The sequence below is a fragment of the Mastacembelus armatus genome, chromosome 5 (assembly GCF_900324485.2).
Source record: "Mastacembelus armatus chromosome 5, fMasArm1.2, whole genome shotgun sequence".
Classification (NCBI taxonomy): Eukaryota; Metazoa; Chordata; class Actinopteri; order Synbranchiformes; family Mastacembelidae; genus Mastacembelus; species Mastacembelus armatus.
Genome location: NC_046637.1, coordinates 1,450,587 through 1,469,763, shown reverse-complemented (window position 1 = coordinate 1,469,763; position 19,177 = coordinate 1,450,587). Strand labels below are relative to the sequence as shown.

At 44.1% G+C, this 19,177-nt stretch overlaps 1 protein-coding gene across 1 annotated transcript in view; it reads right to left on the bottom strand.

The window, feature by feature from the left end:
• Nucleotides 1-19,177, bottom strand: part of LOC113130300 (semaphorin-3D) — a 71,191-nt gene that overhangs the window by 32,919 nt on the left and 19,095 nt on the right. Inside the window, exon 2 of the mRNA XM_026306793.2 lies at nucleotides 10,543-10,802. Coding sequence (XP_026162578.1) covers nucleotides 10,543-10,723 — 181 coding nt within the window. The 5' untranslated portion in view covers nucleotides 10,724-10,802. The remainder of the gene's footprint in view (nucleotides 1-10,542; nucleotides 10,803-19,177) is intronic.

Below are 19,177 nucleotides of genomic sequence, written 5' to 3'. Positions count from 1 at the left end.
AGCTGGAGCTGGTTAAACAAGTACTCACGGCAGATCCAAGTCGGTCTGCGGGACTTGTTTGGAAACAGACTCATAGCTCTGGGATTGACGACATGAAAAGCTGCGTGAAATTGAAGTGACTGCTGTGCACAAGCTTCTCTAAACATGCAGCGAAATGGTGAGTGTGAACACAAAACCCGGGGACTGCAGGTTTTACACAGATGAAGATAATGAGCACACAAATCATCTGCAGCAGCCAACATCTCGTACTGACCGACAAGCTGCAACTCATGGGTCCAGCTTATCACGTTTTCTCCATTTGTTTGTCTTTTCCTGTTACTTTGATTGAATTTTTGGTTGACAATCCAAAAAGGACTAGCTCCAAATACCCCCCTTCTCAAAATGGCACAGGCTAGATTTTAATAACAGATGCAGCCTGGCCCTGGTACCAGTTCAGTGTGAAGGGTTAAACCAGATTCTGGATCATCTCAAACTTTAAAAACTGCAGCTTCCATCACTCACGTCTCCTCCACCAGTCAGAGTCTGGACTCCCTCAGTTCCTGTGCTGCTCCCGACCTGACCTGAACAATAACGACGCCCTGACAGCGTCAAATCACCATTTTTCATTGTTTTGCCCGATAATGCACGTGATCTACTTTAATGAGCCTCTTCTGAATCTCTTAGGACTTAAACACTGTGTGATCGGAGCTTAGTTAACAGCTGAAGTCACAGCTGATTGTGAGATGATTAAGAGTCACTACACAATCTTCTACCTGCATCAAGATCATATTAAACTGCACCTACGATCCCTGGAGACTGACCCGACGAGCTGTGACCTGTGGTTTCAGCAATGAGCCTTATCAGCGTTACAGCTCGGAAATGACAGGAGGCTGCGACCCACATCAGTAGAAAAGATAAATCAGAGATAAGAAGAGACCCGTCGTCACGGGCACAGAGAGGACAAACCACATCTGAGACCAGTGCACAGAGGCTGCATCTCTCTCCCATTGAACCTGGAGCTTAATGTGACAGAGAAGCTGCAGCTCCTTCAGAAATCACTGTGTTCTTATGTTTGGAATAAGCAAAAAGGCAAATTCAGGCCAACAACACTTAGACGGATCCTGATGAATGTGGGACCCTAACTATTAATGGAGAGAAGTGCAGCTGGAATAATGCACAGTAACAATCGCTCCATTGTACCAAGCCCTTTATGCTGCTGGACAGACGCTTGTTTCTCTGCTCAGGAAGACTAAAACCCCTGCACCAACACTTATGGTCTGTTACAGCTGCACTTTAAAAAAAAAAAAAAAAGCAGGGGTGCAGAAAACCCCAGGCAGGGGAGGATTTGTGGGAACAGTGGGATTTCAGCTTTAAGCTTTAAAAGCAATAGTTGGTTGAAATACGTGGCCTCTGACAGCAGGTTACATTAATCACATATACTGCCTGTGTGCATTAGTCGGCAGCCTGGGCTTTATAAACGCCAAACATCTTTCAGTAAATGTAAGAAGAAAGAAAAGGAGAAAGAAAAAGAAGGAGGAAGCTGCGGTTCTGTTTTTATCGAACATCATGTTATCTCATCTGAGAGCACAGTGTGTCCTTTCCATTCCCTGAAAAGGCTTTAACACAAGGACATAAACCGTTTTTCCTTATTGGTTATTTAGAACCATGGAATTATTATTACAGACTCCTGGTGTGTGTTTTAGATTTGAGTTTAGCCTTTGGATAAAAATCTATTTTAGCTTTATCCAAATTTGAGTCATTTCAATAGTCGAGTGCCCACGTTCATACTGGAACAGATGGAACAGACTCATTCCTTCTGACAGCAGCACAAACACATTGGAAATGTGGGCGTCTGCTGCTTTTTCCTGTCTGATACTGCAGGTTGTGATGTCACACATGCTGCAGGTCACACAGTGAGACTTTGCATTAGTCCATCCATCACTAACAAAAAACATCTTTTCAACTATGGTGCTGTTTGTCTAGTTTTTAGTCTTGTTTTTATAGTGGAAAAATCTATTATTTCATATTTTTCATCATTATAATTTATCATTATAAGAATTTTGCCACACTACATGCTAAATAAAGCACAGATCAGCATTCCTCATGAGTGAGCAGACTCCGTGCACTCAGAGATGAGGACATTTCATTTTCGGGCCCTCGGGGACCACCAGGCCCCTGAAATATATTCCTCTGTTTTTTCAGGCTGTTTGTGAGAAGACGGTTAATGAACTCTTGGCTGGATGTTATATTTATGTCCTGATTACTGGGTCAGTTTTATGCCTTTTTATTTACTGACGTACTGAAAGAGAAGTTTCATGTGTGACAGATTTATCTATGATGAACAAGACATCTTTAGATCAGCTTACAGAGGCAGGCAGCAGAAGAAGGGAAAAGTGGAAGAAACTAAATGATCTTATTCCCGTTTCATCTTGTTGTCTGAAACCCTGGGCCCCTCACAGCCTTCATGCAATCAGTGTGCTTTCAAAAATCAGCAGACAAAAACAAAATCAGTTTAGCTTCGTTCATACTGAGGAGGAAACTCAGGCTGTCTGTACTGAGCTAACATACGTATCCTGGAGCTTCCTCACTCCTCACGAGAGAACTCCACTAAGATGTCGTACTGTTCCTTTAATCACTGTGGTGAATTCATGTTACAGCTAATTCAAAGGTCAGTCACCCCGTCCTCCTGTTACGCCCTGAAGCTTCTGATGATCAGAGAGGTGATAACTGAGACCCCTAAACCAAAGCTCACAGTGTGAGAAGTAAAATCCTCCCTGTTGTGTGTGTGTGTGTGTGTGTGTGTGTGTGTGTGAGACATGAAAGCCTTGTGTCAGTGCATGTAGCTCGTCTAACTACAAGCTTTAATCTGCTGTTATCTGTAACCACAGTCTCTTATCAAGGTAACAAGTTAAAGATCGAAACTCTGACGGCTCCCCCACTGTGCAACATTAACCAGTGTGTGTGTGTGTGTGTGTGTGTGTGTGTGTGTGTGTGTGTGTGTGTGTGTGTGCACGCACGTCCCCGTCACGCTCTCTCTCCATCTCAATCCCGGCAACAAATCAATAAACAATATAAACACGACTAATAATAAAATAAGAAAAGATTTTTAAAAACGGCTGCAGCTTTAGATAAATATTCATTTGAAGGCTCATTTTCAGTGCAAATAACTGAGATCACACACACACACACGCACGCACACACACACACACACACACACACACACACACACGCACACACACGCACCCTGAGCTGAACCCGTTTTAATGAACAGCAGCCCTCCCTCTCTGACCTCTGTTTCGTCTCAGGTGCCTGACAGGTTCATTAACCTCAGGAAACCCTTCTACCCAGCCTGTCATCCCGCCCTCCTTCCCTCCCTGTCTCCTTCCTTCCTTTTTAGGTCTTCTTTTCTTTCCTCGCCTCCTTTTTAGACACCTTACGCCCAAACGTCTCTCTCGCTCACTTCTCAATAATGTCAGATTTTTCCCTCCCATCTCTCCTCTCTCCTAAACCAACGTACTATAACCGTAGCAGGGTCAAAGGTCAAGGTTCATTGCATGACACCAGTAGGTGTGAGCAGCACCTCCCAGGAGGCTGCAACAAACACACACACACACACACACACACACACACACCAAGGTCACATTACAGTGACTCTGTGGGTGTAACCTTTCCCTATTCAGACACACACACACACACACACACACACTGCTGCAGTGACTTATATTCATCTTCCTGACACACACTCATTGCTCTTCCTATAATTGTGAACACACTTAATAAAATAACTCATTCTCTTAGAGCAGAGACAAACTGAGCTGACAGCAAAGATCCAGCAGTGACAAAGACCCAACTGTCGTGTCTCTAAACTTCGCTTTCGTATGGACCAGAAAGTGTCCTTGAACGCACCACGCAGACTCCAGCTCGTACGTCCTGCACCTGGTGAGAGGAAATACCTCTCCACACCAGCAGGGGGCGGTAGTCTGTGTTGGTCGGTCAAACAGGGACAGTGGAAGACCTGTACTGCAGATATACAAAGTGTGACCATCTTCACACCACAGACGGTTTGTAGCTGCTTCTGATCCAGAACATGTCTGAGAAGAAGCTGCAGGTGGAGCTGCTGTTGGCAGGACTTGGTCTTTGGTTGGAGAAGAAGGAAGGAAGAGGTGGAGGAGAAATGTCCACAAAACCACAAATGTCCTCACAACGATGGCATCAAATAAAAATTTGACGTCATGTCCACACAGAAATGTTTGTTTTCATTTCTGATGGAGACTTTACTTTGACATTCATGTCCTGGAGACTTGACCCAAACTTTAACCACCACAGCTCAATACCTAACCCCAACCCTAAAACCAGGTCTGACCCCTCAAGCAGCTCTTCTCGAAGGACTGAAGACCAGACCACCTGTCCTCACAACCGTGGTTTAAACCTAAACTTTGTCCCCACTAACATAGAAAGACCTGAACATGAACACACACATGGAGGTCACATTCCTGTCTTCATATTTCAGGAATAGTTTGTGGTTTTGTAATTTGTGTTATTGTGGGAGAATCAAATCAACTTTGACAGACTCCCTGCAGCAACAACACATGAAATATTTATCTAATAAAGGGAAGAATGACAAATATGGTGACACACCTTAGATCTATCTGCACCACTGCTGCAGATGTGGTGTGTGTGTGTGTCTGTGTGCGTGTGAGAGAGAGATAACACTCTGCACCGTCACAGATATCACGTCTACGTGTGTGTGTTTTTACAGATTTCCCACAGTCCCACATGAGTCAGTGGGTTTTTGTTGGATTTATTCCACGAGCACCAAAACTCCTCGTCAGAAAAACGACCAGCAGGACGACCCGTTGTCAAAGAAGTTAACTCCACTGTAAACCAACACAGACATCCATCCCTGAAACAACAAACCAGCCACACACACTGACACACTTATACCTACACGTCAGACTCCAGGAAAGACTGGACCGTCAAAACACTCCCATCACCCTCTGAGTGAGAAAATCAGGGAAAACGCTGCCTGACGTTGGTTGGAACTCGCCTCGTGCTGCAGGTGGACGAAGGTTTGACCCTCAGCACGCAACGTTTCACTGTTACTGGAAAGTTTTTGACAGGTGGAAAAGTCTTTAGTTGATATGACGTGTTTAGGAAAGTACCCCGCGCACTAATACAACAAACATTCACTCAGCTCGATGATGTTTGGGTGAAACGAAAATGATCTTTGTCCATTTGTCTCAAAGGGAGGAGGATTCATTTACAAGCTGCAGACCAAACACCAGGACAGTGAGCATTAAACACGACGCTGTCAGTCACGGCGGTGCTGATTGGCGTTGTCATCTTGTGTTAGAGACCAGTGTCACGGGACGTGGTTTAAGAAAATAAGAGCAGCTGGATAAAAATTACATCTGTCGTGACATTTGCTGGATTTGATTTGCTCGGTGAGAGCAAAGAATCTGTCAGTAGCAGTTTCACAGCCGCAGGTTTTTATGGGTGGAAACAAAAACCTAAAGAATTGAGTCAAACGTGTTTAGATTATGAATTTAGATTCTATCTCTTGGCACAAACACTCCCATGTGTCTAACTGCACCTGCATGTGTTTTACTGTGCAGTCATTTCTATGTGTGAGGAGTCCAGTGGATCAATGTTTGGACCAGATACCATTAAAATCAGAGCAGGCTGAAGAGACGAGGGGAAACGGTTCACACTCAGAAAGATGTTAGAGGCAAACACACACACACACACACACACACACACACACACACACACACACACGCACACACGCACACACACACACCCTGGTCAGGTTAAAGGCTAACACAGTGTCTCCCTGCAGGATGAGGGCTGGTCTCTCTGGATTCCTGCTCTGGTCAGACACCAGGTCAGTGGTGACGCACACACTTCACTTGTGTGTGTGTCCGCATGTATCCTCCTCTGGTACTGTAGACAAAGTTCCGCTCAAAACTATCACTGTGAGGACATGCTGTCTGGTCCTCACTCCTCGAATGGCTGTTTGAGGGTTCAGAGCTGGTTTCATGGTTCAGGTTAGAACCGGGTTTGGGTTAGGGTTAGGCCTTTAAGTTCAGAGGCCAGAGGATGCATTAAGTAAAAAGCTCCGTGTGTGTGTGTGTGTGTGTGTGTGTGTGTGTGTGTGTGTGTGAGATGATCTGTCACAGGCGCATGTGTGACCCAACACACGCAACATCTGGAGGTTTGCGTTTGATGTGGTGCTGCGCCCACATAAAACTTTGCTCATCACATGGTCTTCATCAGCAAATCAAACTCCTCAAATGTCATCACATGACCTGAATACGAACATACAGTAATAAAGCCTGATGAAGACCAGTAAGCTGTGGCTGAAAGCCCTGAGATGATCCCAGAGTCTGGAATAAACTTCAGCAATAAAGATCTGATTGTTTCCAGTTGAACTGGAATTTACTGGTCTTCATTCTGGAAAAATGTTTAACCCTTTCCACCCTGACAGTGTCAGACCAGCCCGAGTCTGTTATTAAATCCAACCTGCTGCCATTTAGAGAAGATTGTGGCACATGTGTCTCTCCAAAGCTTCCAACAAACATCTAAAACTGACATGAAGACTCACTCTGTTTTTAAATTGTCCCAGATGTTGCTGATCCAAAAGCCCAGCGTTGCTCATGTAGGCCACACAGTTGTGGAGCTGTGGCTGATGGAGTCTGGATAATGTTTTTTTTTGAGGCAGAAATTCCAAGATAATTCTTGGGGCTCGAAGGGTTAATTGTGGTTCCGTACGATATGAATTCCTCCGTCTAAAAGAGAAAATCTGGAGGGTCCAGTGTTCTGCATCAAGCTTTAGACATCTCGGGACAACATAACCATTTTCCACCTCTGTATCAGTCACTGCTTCACTCATTCCAGTCATTCATCCATTCATCCATTCATCACTGGACTAATATCTCACCGAGCCTCTCACAGAGAAACCAGGCTCCTGCACTAATCACTGCTGGAGAGGAACCAGTTGTTGGCTTTACTGCTGCTGTTGGTTGCCAAGGAGCAAGAAAGGATTCAGGAAAAAACGGTGTTGGAAGAGCGACGATAACCTCAGCAGTCACTTCGGTGTTGGCTCTGCCCTTTTGCTTCTCATTAAGGGCAAGAAAGACCAAGTGGATTTGGCAGCGATGTTTATTTTGTCTTGGTCACATTTTCACACAGAATCACAGACAGTTCAGTACTTTTTCATTATCTTAGCTCTGTATGTGTTCTACAGTGTAGTACACTAGTGGAAGAGGTACTCAGGTCCTCTACTGCAGTAACAGGAGCAATACCACAGAAAAAAATACTCTGTTCCAAGTAAAAGTCCTGCGTTCCAAATGTTACTGCAGTCCAAAAGTACCATAATAATACCATAAGCTGATGTTAACTACCTTATATACTTCTAATTTGAAGTACTTTATATACCGCTGGGTAGCTGACGTTAACTACCTTACGTACTTCTAATTTGAAGTACTTTATGTACCGCTGGGTAGCTGACGTTAACTACCTTATGTACTTCTAATTTGAAGTACTTTATATACCGCTGGGTAGCTGACGTTAACTACCTTATATACTTCTAATTTGAAGTACTTTATATACCGCTGGGTAGCTGACGTTAACTACCTTATGTACTTCTAATTTGAAGTACTTTATATACCGCTGGGTAGCTGACGTTGACTACCTTATATACTTCTAATTTGAAGTACTTTATATACCGCTGGGTAGCTGACGTTAACTACCTTATATACTTCTAATTTGAAGTACTTTATATACAGCTGGGTAGCTGACGTTAACTACCTTATATACTTCTAATTTGAAGTACTTTATATACCGCTGGGTAGCTGACGTTAACTACCTTACGTACTTCTAATTTGAAGTACTTTATGTACCGCTGGGTAGCTGACGTTAACTACCTTATGTACTTCTAATTTGAAGTACTTTATATACCGCTGGGTAGCTGACGTTAACTACCTTATATACTTCTAATTTGAAGTACTTTATATACCGCTGGGTAGCTGACGTTAACTACCTTATGTACTTCTAATTTGAAGTACTTTATATACCGCTGGGTAGCTGACGTTGACTACCTTATATACTTCTAATTTGAAGTACTTTATATACCGCTGGGTAGCTGACGTTAACTACCTTATGTACTTCTAATTTGAAGTACTTTATATACCGCTGGGTAGCTGACGTTAACTACCTTATGTACTTCTAATTTGAAGTACTTTCCATACTGCTAAAAGTCTGAAAGAGGATCCTAGATATCCAAAGGAGCTGCCTGAAGAGGGTTTTTATCATCTGACCTCATGACCAGGTTCAAACCAAACAGTCCCTGAAAACCCACAGGAGGTGAGATAGTTGCAGAAAATCACCAGGACACATGTCACGTCACGTCACCATGAAAACAACAGTGAGTCCTGTGGTCGTACTGACCGTTGTCTCCAAGAAACAAAGGCAGCACCGTGTTAAACACATGCAGAGACACAGCGTCAGTCACATGTTCTTCCTCCCTTATCTCCCATTTTGTTCCTTCTGCTGGTCCCAGTGTTTCATCAGGCCACAGTGGTTTCTAAAACTGTGGAAAAAGACCATTTTCCTGCATGTGGAGGACATTTATGTCGCACCAACAGGCACCGGATCACTTTGAACCCTGTGTCAAGGAGACATTACTTCACTGATCTTTATGATAGTGGCAAAAGTTCACTGAGGCTCCGGCAGCAGAACGTCCCCGGAGAAAATGACTTTACTGCTGAAAACCTTTAACTGGATGCAGACGTTCCTAAAATCAGAGGGAAATAATCTCACATTTCGCTTTCATCAGAAACTTGACCCAGTTTTGTTTTTGATGCCGCGTTACAAGTTCAGACATTAACTGACAGACGAGGAACCAATGAGGACGGAAAGGAAGTGGAAATATGAAAGACACCTGGTAGACAGACAGGTTCTGTCTCTGAGTTTGAACTCTTCTCTGAAAGCAGGATCTGACAAGGCTGAACACAAACAGCCGGTAAAACCTCCGCAGACCAACAGCCAGAGCTGATCTTCATTCTGACTTCGTACGTGTTTACACAGAAGCTCAGAGCAAAGATATGACGAATCCCATTTGTGATTAATGCTGCTGTTCAAATGGGGCACGAAACGTGAAGTTACAGGCAGTAAAAATACATGAACTGTAGACGGAGGAAATGAAGCTGCCTGTTTGGTGGTGGACATGAAGGTTCAAGCCTTAAAGAATTCACCTTCAGGTCCAAACAAGCACCGACACTCTGAGAAGTCAGAGCGAGCAGAGTCAACACTGGGTTTCTGCTGACTGCACGACTTCCAGCTGTGTCTGTCATTAAACAGCTGCTTCACCCAAGACGGTGCCGCTGCAATTATTCCACTAACCCTAACCTGAGAGTGTAAACCTTTAATAATCCGATCAATAGGAAAATATTGGCCAATATTGGTTGTTTCTCTCCTGTTGGAATAAACAGGTTCTTCCTGCTCATGTCTGACCCACGTGAAGGGAACATTATGTGATGGGACGTGTTTCTGGGAGGGACAGAAACATGGAGGCACCAAAACCAAACTGGTCTGTGGCTGATACGACGGCAAACACACTGATCAGATCAGCTCCATGTGAACAGTTAAGGTGGAATCTGATCAGAATGAATCAGTCTGATTGAAGAAATACTGTAACCACAGCTGCTGATCTGTTTTAGCTATTTTAAATTGTAAGTAATTATGGCTGCACTGAAAATGCAGCTGTCTTCATTTGATTATTTATGATAGTTATCTTCAGACTTATTGTGACAGGCGACAGCTGACCAAACAACCTCCACTGGCTGCTCTCCATGTGGAAACCAAGGTGGATGATGTTCCTCCTCCTCCAGACAGAAAAACTCCATCCATCCCGAGAGAGCTAGAGCCGATCCAGGCTGACAAACACAGTCCGATATGGGCTTTCCACAAAAACTTCAACTATCTCATTAAAAATGATTTAAAATGACATTTCTCCTGTCGACTTCACTGAAAAATCACTTTATCAACATGCATCATGCTGATTAAAAATAAGACTTTAACCGCTGGACCGTGTTTATGATTATCATTCATCTGTCAGAGTCGTACTGAACCATGACTGGTCTCAAACACTGGGATGGTACAAACTGGTACTCAGAGGTCACGATGTTAAAAATGAGACTTGGATTCACCCATGAAGATGAAAACAATCAAACTCATCAAATCAAATCATCGTTCTGAGGTTAAAACAGTCGGAAAAACATATTTTTGAGTGAAAGAGGAAATAAACAGCTCAAAGTGTCTGTTCACCTTAATGAGGATCTAAACCAACAGCTTTGGTGTTGACTTATTGCTTCACCACCTTATCAGATAGAAAGTTTCATAACTGCTGCAAAGATCAAACCCAGAATCATCTCTCACGTGTTTCAACCAATAGGAACTACAAGTATGAACACACAGCAGCACCCACAGTAGAAATAACAGTAACTGGAGCTGTGTTTGTTACTTGGCAGCAGGACACAACATGCAGGGGCAGGTGTTTCCTACCTGAGTGGGACAGCTGCAGCCGCGGCCCCGTTTGGCTCCAGGCGTGGGCGTCTGGAGCAGAGCTGGAGTCGGCAGGCTGCAGCCACAGCAGGAAACACAGCATCAGCATCTGGAAGGACTTCACCGGTGTGGTCCCGGCTCCTCCGGCTGCCTGCAGGGCTGCAGCAAAAATCAGCGTCATCTCTGAGGGACCTTCACTGATGCAGAGCGATAGATGGAAGCAGCTTGTCCAGCCGGTCACATCACAGGTTGGGCTTCAGCTGAAAAAGTCAGAAAGAGGAGAGGATGGAAATGTTAGGATTAAACGTTGGTTAATGTTGGACTACGTGTTTCCTTTATACTGAGCAACGACAACACTTTGCTCAACAGAGGTTCAAGAAGAACTAAAAAAGAGGAGATCCACACTGGAAGAGAGCAGGCGCCTTAATCTGAGGAAACACTGGTGACGTTCACACTCGCCCTGTGGCCTCAGGTCCCATCTATACATCATTACCAAACACACACACACACACACTCAAAAACAGCAAAGTGACAGAGTCAGTGATAGTGAAAACTCAGGTTAGACCATGAATATTGTGAAAAACAACATGATCATTTCCTCCTTTGCAGAAAACAAGCCCTGAACGAAACATGAAGTCATAAAAAAACAACATATTTGCCAAATTAAGTTTAGTAAAGCAGAGTGAATTTTCCAAAACACGATCACAAACAGATACTCAGTTAATGAAATTTAAATTCCACCTGGGAGCAATAGGTTTCAGGAAATATGGCCAAACAATCTCCATATCAAGTTCAACCCAATCACTGCACATTAGTGCAACGTAAACAAACCAGAGAGCAGAGTTTGCTGTTCGGCCGATTCCCATGTTCCCTGGCAGACACCTGAAAGAACCACCAGCAGAACCACACGAATGACTGGGAATGCAGTTCTCGAGGGACCCAGTTTTGTAGCGTTAACTATTGTGGCGGCCGGACGATTGACAGGGTCAGTCAAGGGCTTCTATATTTAAAGCAGGATGAAGACACAGGATGACTATGGCCAGACTGTGAGACACCCACCCCCCCTGTACAGGAGCAAAACATCCAGAGAGCCAGGCTGTTTATTTTGTCTCTTTGGTCATTATTTATGTCCTTGTGGTCATTTCTGTCTGTTTGTGGTTGTTTCACGTCTTCTTGGAGTCATTTTGGTCTCCTTTTACTCATTTGACATCTTCCCTCTGGTTGTTTCATCCCCTGCGGTTAGTTTTTTTGTCTCTTTGTTGTCATTTTGATTAAAGTTTCACCCAGAAATGTCACTTTGAACAGTGGCTGTGGCCCCTGGACCAGTGCACAGTCGGCCCTCTCAGTAATCCATTCATGAGAGCGACAACAATTGTGTTGAAATGCAAAGATAATTCCCTCCACTGACCGTGAACTTATTTCAGGTGGGGTAACGTGCCGAGCTCACAAGCAGGAGAGACCGGCCATGTTATCACATCATAATTTATCATCATCTCTCATAACACTGGCTGGATATCATCCTGTCAGCGGGTTTTAAAGAGCTCACAGGTCGGGGAGCCGCCTGCTGACAGAGCAAAGACAGTCCGAGGTTGGATTTGGCTGCTGCTCCGTCTGTGACCTCTGCAGCTCGAGCCTGAGGAAGGCCAGCACAGATCTGCATCAGTGTGTGCAGGTCCTGTGCTGCTCTGCACTTCAAACTGTGCTCGCTGTGGAAGAATGAGGACTCAAATTAGTCCGGACTTCAAAACCTTAATGGTAGCATTGCCTTCAAAACAACTGTGGATGACTCATAACATAATCACAGCCTCGGGATAAAGGCTTTTAAATGAAAAAACATTCCTCTGTAATGTCCTGGTGATGACAGATTATCCTCTGTGACGCTGAAAACTGTTTTCTCCTCAGAGAGAGGATTTCATCTGTGTTCACCACAGTTACTGAATCAAGCTGAAATTAGAAGGACTGACGATGAATTAAAGCGAAAGAAGAAGAGGAGGATGGAGCAGACGTGCGGTGAAGTGTGAATAACTTTGGATAATCACTGTGTAATAAAACCTGCTGGTTCACGGCTCTGAGACAACAGACCACACTAAGTCTGGGATCTGGGATCAATAACAACGACTGAACAAATAAAGTAGAACTGGAGACAGATGTGCTGCAGGGAACGTAACTGTGGACACATCGTATGTTTCACTATTGTTCAACACTTGAACCACCTCCTCCAACCCGTCAACGTGGAGACAGACGAGGAACAAACCGTCTCTTCCTCCCACCGACACAACACGTGTGTGTGTGTGTGTGTGTGTGTGTGTCTGTGTGTGTATGTATGTGTGTGTGTGTGTGTCTGTGTGTGAAAGAGATGCCAAAGACGCATCAGGAAGGAAAGAATAATGAGACTGATAATTAAAGTATATGTTTGTCTGGGTCAGTAAACATGTTTGTGCTTAGTCCCATGGAAACTTGAGTCTTGTCAACAGTTTTAAATAAATCTCTCTCATTATCTTCAGATCTGTGTGAATGTTTCAATCAGCGTCATCCCACTGTTTCTTTTAGCAATGAAGTAAATCCTGAAGCTGCCCATGAAGACAAGAGCAGGAGGGACAGATGAAAAGTTACGACTCTGACTCTCCTAAAGACGGAGACCAGAAGAGTTCAGTGGGTGCTTATAGTGTTTTGGTCTTTTCACACCAGTAAGACTCAACAGCAAAACAACTACTAAGGTACAAACCCATGAAAAACTGAAACTCAGTGACTAAAAAAAGAGAAAACAAACCCAAAAGAAGCTAAAAACTAAAACTAAAAACTAGTAAATATAAAAGCAAAGTGACACAAAACAACCACAAGAACGTACCAGCTGATGATAAATCATGGGGCTGCTCCTAGAAATGTACCTCAGGACCCACTTTCTGTCTATAGGAAAGTCTGTTTCTGGTCCAGTTCTGGTTTGGACGTTTGTGTTCTCACAGTGGCTCAAACCACTTCCAGAGCAGAACACAGACTGACTTCACCTGCTGTCAGTCACACCTGAATCAAGACTGACCAGGACGGACATCACGCTGACATGTTTCAGCTCAGGTCCAGGTCTGAAGCTGAACTGGTCCAAAGTGGTGAAGTGTCAGAAAGTGAAATGTCAGAGATGCAGTGATGCTTCCTTCCATCTTTCCTGCAGCAGCAGAAGGAAATGAAGCCTTGGAGATGGAGGCAAACAGTTTCCTCCAGGTGTCCCAGCTTTGGCTGAGTCCTTCCAACAAACTGTGTGTGTATAAAGACTGGAGTCCATTATTTGGACCATCCAGCCCAGCAGGAAGCAGGACTGGGTCTGGCTGTTCCAATGAACAAAGGGAGTCAGGATATTGAGGCTGTGGAAGGAAAGAACAAGACGCTCGGCTTCAAACGATGGAATGGCAGCTCAGTCTCCAGGTGTAGAGGGAAAGACACCTATGGGTGCTACAACAACAGGTGCTGTCTGATGTGAGGCTGCTGGAGGATCCAACATTCAAATCACATTCACTGAGACCTGGAGAGTTTTCACCTGCACATCTTTGTGTTTCACAGCCTGAGATGCTACAGTGAAGTACACACATTTCAATACCTGCTGTGAAACTGAACCAGCTCTGAAAAGACACAGGCCCAGTGCTTTGGAATTCTGGGTAAAGCCAGAAGCAGGAAACAGCAGCCCCCGATCGGCCACCTGTGTTTCACCTCTAACACATTTCTCTCTGGTACTGAACAATGTGTTTCACAGCTGCAGCCTTGCTCAGAAAAGGTTTGTCCATTGTTTGTCTAAACGCCCTGAAGCTGACCTTTCCTACAAGCACATGAACACAACATTATCATAAAGCCTGTTGATCTAATAGCAAATCATCACAGAATCGACTGATCCTCCTGATGTCCACCAAACAAAGAAACCCACTGGTCTGAGTCGATGAGGTTTCACCCAGATGAGCAGCAGTGGGTGATGATGTCGAGGGAAAAGGTTCCCATGCTTATCAGCTCCACCCATCTTTATTTTGTCTTCCTGCTGTGCTGCAGAGCTGCCGCTAAACAATGAGTAAACAAAACAAACCGGGTCACGTCCAGGTTTTCAGCCCCGTCAGGACGTGGTCAGATGGAGGGAGTAGCGGCACAATCCCACGTTTGAGTTTTTATGTTCCTGTGTTGGTTCTAATGACACAGAGACGACAGAGACGACGAGGGAAGATGGGAATGTTGAAACTAAAGAGAGAGAAAAGGGCAGAGGAGACGGCGTCTGATAAGTCGTCCTGCATCACCGTGACCCTGTGACCTACATCCTCGAGCTCCTGAAATAGGCTCTGAAACGTCAGCTCTTTGTGCTGAGCTTCCTATGTTATGGGTTTGTTTGAAAAGTCTATAAGTGACTTTCTAAATATGGAAAAACCAAAAGAAAAGAAAGAAGTTTGAGGCAAAAAGATTCAACTATTTTTACTTTGTATTTTAATCTTGTGTCTGCTGACCCCGATGTGCTCGAAGGTCAAATCAGCTATTCAACAAACTGTGTGTGTGTGTGTGTGTGTGTGTGTGTGTGTGTGTGTGGACAAGTTGAACCACCACTGTCAGACCAGCTCACAACTGTGTTGATCTGAGCTATAAAACAAAAGTCAGAAACTGTGTAACGACCTGCTGAACTTCACCTGGCTCACCTGAACACAGAGTCCAGTTTGCACCTGGTCCATGAATAAAAGTTTGGACTGTCAGAATGTGAGTAAGTACATTTACTGTACTCACAGTCAGTACAATTCTGAGGTAACTGGACTTGAGTATTTGCATTTAATGTAATGTCACACCTCCAACAGCAGCAGTGGATCCGCTCCCTGATCTTTGGTGATCGATTCGTTTCCACGCTTGTTTCGGCTGCAGCTTCTTAGAGTCAGTGTCAAATGTGAGAACAGGAGTGTGTGACGCTTGCAGATGCATGATGGGAAGCACCAGCTGCTCCTGTTAGAAGATCGCACACTGTACACATTTCTGAGGCCCTGAATGCTTCAAATGTTTGCTCTGACCTCCGTCTCCCAGGAGTGCTCTGCAGAATAAAACAAGTAGTTTTATTGTGTTTACAGGAGGACGAGGTGAAAATGTGGCTGGCCGCTTGAGGGGAAGCTGAGAAATCTCATTTTAAAGCCCGGCTGACTTGTCAGCACAGAAGCCTCACTCCATTACCCAAGCTATTCTTCTTCTACCTCTTATTTACAACTGCACATTTAAGTACTCCCTCATCTTCTTCTTGATTTCCCTTCTTCAGCCCTCCTTATTTAACTTTTTCATCTCTGTCTCTGCTCCTTCCCGTCTTTAATTCCTCTCCAAGTCCTTCTTGCTGTGTGATGCTGTGTCCACCAGCCGCAGGAGGTGACAGCTTTACAGCTTCTCTCAGCCAAATGTCTGATCCTCAGCACCATTTAATCACTCCCCACAGATGCCTCCTGCATTACTTTATCATTAAATCGAGGTAATATGTCTCCGTGGTGCCTTAAATCTAAATCCACTCTCAGCGTCTTTCCCTCTTTCATGTGCTGCTGTCTTATATCTCTCCAAATCACTAATTTAATCATTTTATCCCTTTCCCCTCAACCTGACTGAGCTCTGTTCTGTCTCCAGCTGCAAAACCCACCACAGACCAGTGCAAACACGGGTTTTTCCTCTCTGTTCTTTTTGCGTCTGTAATCACACGCCAGTGTTAAATGTATATGAGCAGTTTAATCCAGATAAACACAGTGGAGCCGATGTGGCTTCCAACAGCTGGTGTCACTTTGGACGAGGTCAAATTTGTTAGAATCTCTGGTTCTGTTCAGTTCACAGTCATTTCATCATGCATTGGTGCTGCGGTGTCTCCTCACAGCAGAGAGGGAACCGGATCATAACGAGGACCAACGTTACAGTGATGTCCAGGAACGTGTTCCTGCCCAGAGAACAGGTCCACATTTAGGGTAGAGGTTTAGCCCCGAGGCCCCTGATCCAGCCAGGGCACCTGCCTGTGCAGCTGTAAAACACCTCCAACATCCGTTTATCTCGGTGGGTGATTCCAGCTTTACTGACGTCGAGTCCGATGTCACAGACAGAGATCGTGCAGCAGGATGGACGTCTGGTCAAAACAGACGAGGGATAAAACCAGACAGTGTCAACAGCTGGATAAAAGCAGCACCGTTTTATATTCACACTGTGAAGCTTCCAAATCCTTTCATGCCACTTTTTTCCTTTACAAGCCAAGAAAGAAAAAAAGACTTCTCCAGTTTTTCATGATCATGGTGCAAAAAATAAAAAATACGGTTGTAAATAAATGAAAAGTCAAGAGATTTTCACATTTTTACTAAATAAAATCATCTGAAAATCTTATAATTGTCATTTCAACACTGAATCATTTTCTGCATAAGTTAGAAGATAAAACATGTGGCCACATGGAATTAACTAGTTTTCTGCATTAATTTGCTGTTAAATGATCAGACAAACACAATATGCTAAACTGACAACACACTGGAGGAGAAAGTACGTGCACTCAGACTAATTACTTCAACCAAAGCTAACTGGAGTCTCCAATTACTGACGTGAGTTTGGAGGTGTGGTTCAGAGCTACCTTCACTGACTTCATTACTCTTCTTACAAGTGGGTGCCCAGCCACGATGACTCCAAAGGCACAATGGAGAATCCTCAGTGAGGCGAAGGAGCCAAGACTAACAGCTAAAGGCTTGAAGACATCACCGGAACTGACAAAAGTCCATTTACGAGTCGACCGTAGATACGTCTTTGGACACACAGACGTCCATGGAAGCTGCTGCTCTCCAAAACACATAACTGTGCGCCTGAGGTTTGCAGAAGAAGAACACCTTGGCAATGCACAACACTACTGGGAAAACGCTTAATGGACTGATGAAAGCTGAGGTGTTTGGGAGGAATACTCAGCACCGTTCTATGGCACAAAAAGGGCACAGCTGTCCAGCATCAAAACATCATCCCAGCAGTGAAGTACGGTGCAGGGAGCATCATGATTTGGAGCTCAGGGCCTGGCAGGATAAAGTCAGGGTGGCTGTTCCCCAGATGAGGATTAGCAGTAATGTGTTGACACAGCAGGACAATGACCCTAAACATCCTTAACCACACAGAGACGCTGTGGAATGACCTCAGAGAACCTTTTAAACCAGACCAGACTACAAATGTGCGGTTCTGGAACAGGTCTGACCCAGAGCTACTGAAGTCAGTCCTGCCAAAGGAGGTTTGACCTGCTATTAACTCTATAAGTGTCACTTAGTTTCTCCTCCAGCACTGTGGAGGTCTAATGAGTGTGTTCGACAAAGACCAGTGTGTGATCAGTTTAAGCACATTGTGCTCGTCTGTTGTGACTTAGACGAAGATCAAATCACATTTCATGGCAGATTAATGCAGAAAACCAGTTACTTCCAAGAAGTTCCACATATTTGATCCTGTCACTTGACCTGTGGACAATGTGCTCGTGCTCAGGTGGATGGAAACGATAAAAGGAAGATAAATCTTAGTCTCTCTCTGACGTCGTGGGGGCTGGGGAACATTTTTGCTTTCATGCAACTGTTTTGATTTACTTTCTCGTTTCCTTCACTGATGTGCTAAAGTGAAACCCAGATGTTTTGGTTTTTTTTGGTGGATCCAAAAATGTTGAAAATATCCTTTTAAACGTTTTTCTTGAACCCTGACTAGTCTTTTATCTTTCAGTTCATGTTTTATCCACAAGTTGAGAGTTTTCCCATGAGATGTGTTTGATTAGTTCTCTGGGTTCTGTGTGGATCACTAGTTTGCTTAGGTTTAATTACAAAACCTACAGAGTTAGGGAACGAGACAATACTCCACAATAGAGACTATATTATGGAAACGTTGGTATTGCAGGACGAGAACAGTTTCCTGTGCCACCTTTGTTTTACGCAGCAGGAGGATTTATCACGTTAAGATTTTGGACATTTGATGAAATATTGTTCTCATTTTTCCTGGGATGACAGAACCCAGGACAAACCCCGTTGTTCTTTTCTTCTAAAGACGGACGACCTTCCAAAGTGTGTCAGACACAGTTTAGACGCAGTTAAACTCTGGTTTCCAACATGTTCCTTTGAGACGTACAAATCATCTAAAATGTACCTGGAGCAGGAGCTGATTTCATCTCCACAGGGATCAGTAAAGTCCATTTCATATTTTCCAAGCAGACGGACATATTTGGCCCTCATGCAGAAAGTGTGAATTATTATTGCAGGATTTTTGATTCAGAGTCAAACTCAAAAACAGCTCATTTGGACAGAATTACTGCAGCAGTAATAGAAATATATTCAGCAGGACGGGACCTACTGCTGGTAGGAATACTATCTAGAAGAAGTCAGTAGTAGGTTTTGTAAGTTATGGCATGAAAGTCAAAGCACATGACACATTTTTTACTGTTAAATTCATCATGAAGCCTTTGCTCTACTTCTGACATTTCACTGCAACGCCTAAATCGCTCTGTTTTTCCATGAAGTCTGGCCTAAGAGGGAGTCTCCTCGGTACAACGTACTTTTCTTATATTTTAAAACTGATGTTTTGTTCCAGAGCCTGGAAAACGTCTGTCACCTATTTATTCACACGTGGCAGGATCGGATCAACAGTTGCATCAGAACTGAAGGCGTTTGCCAAC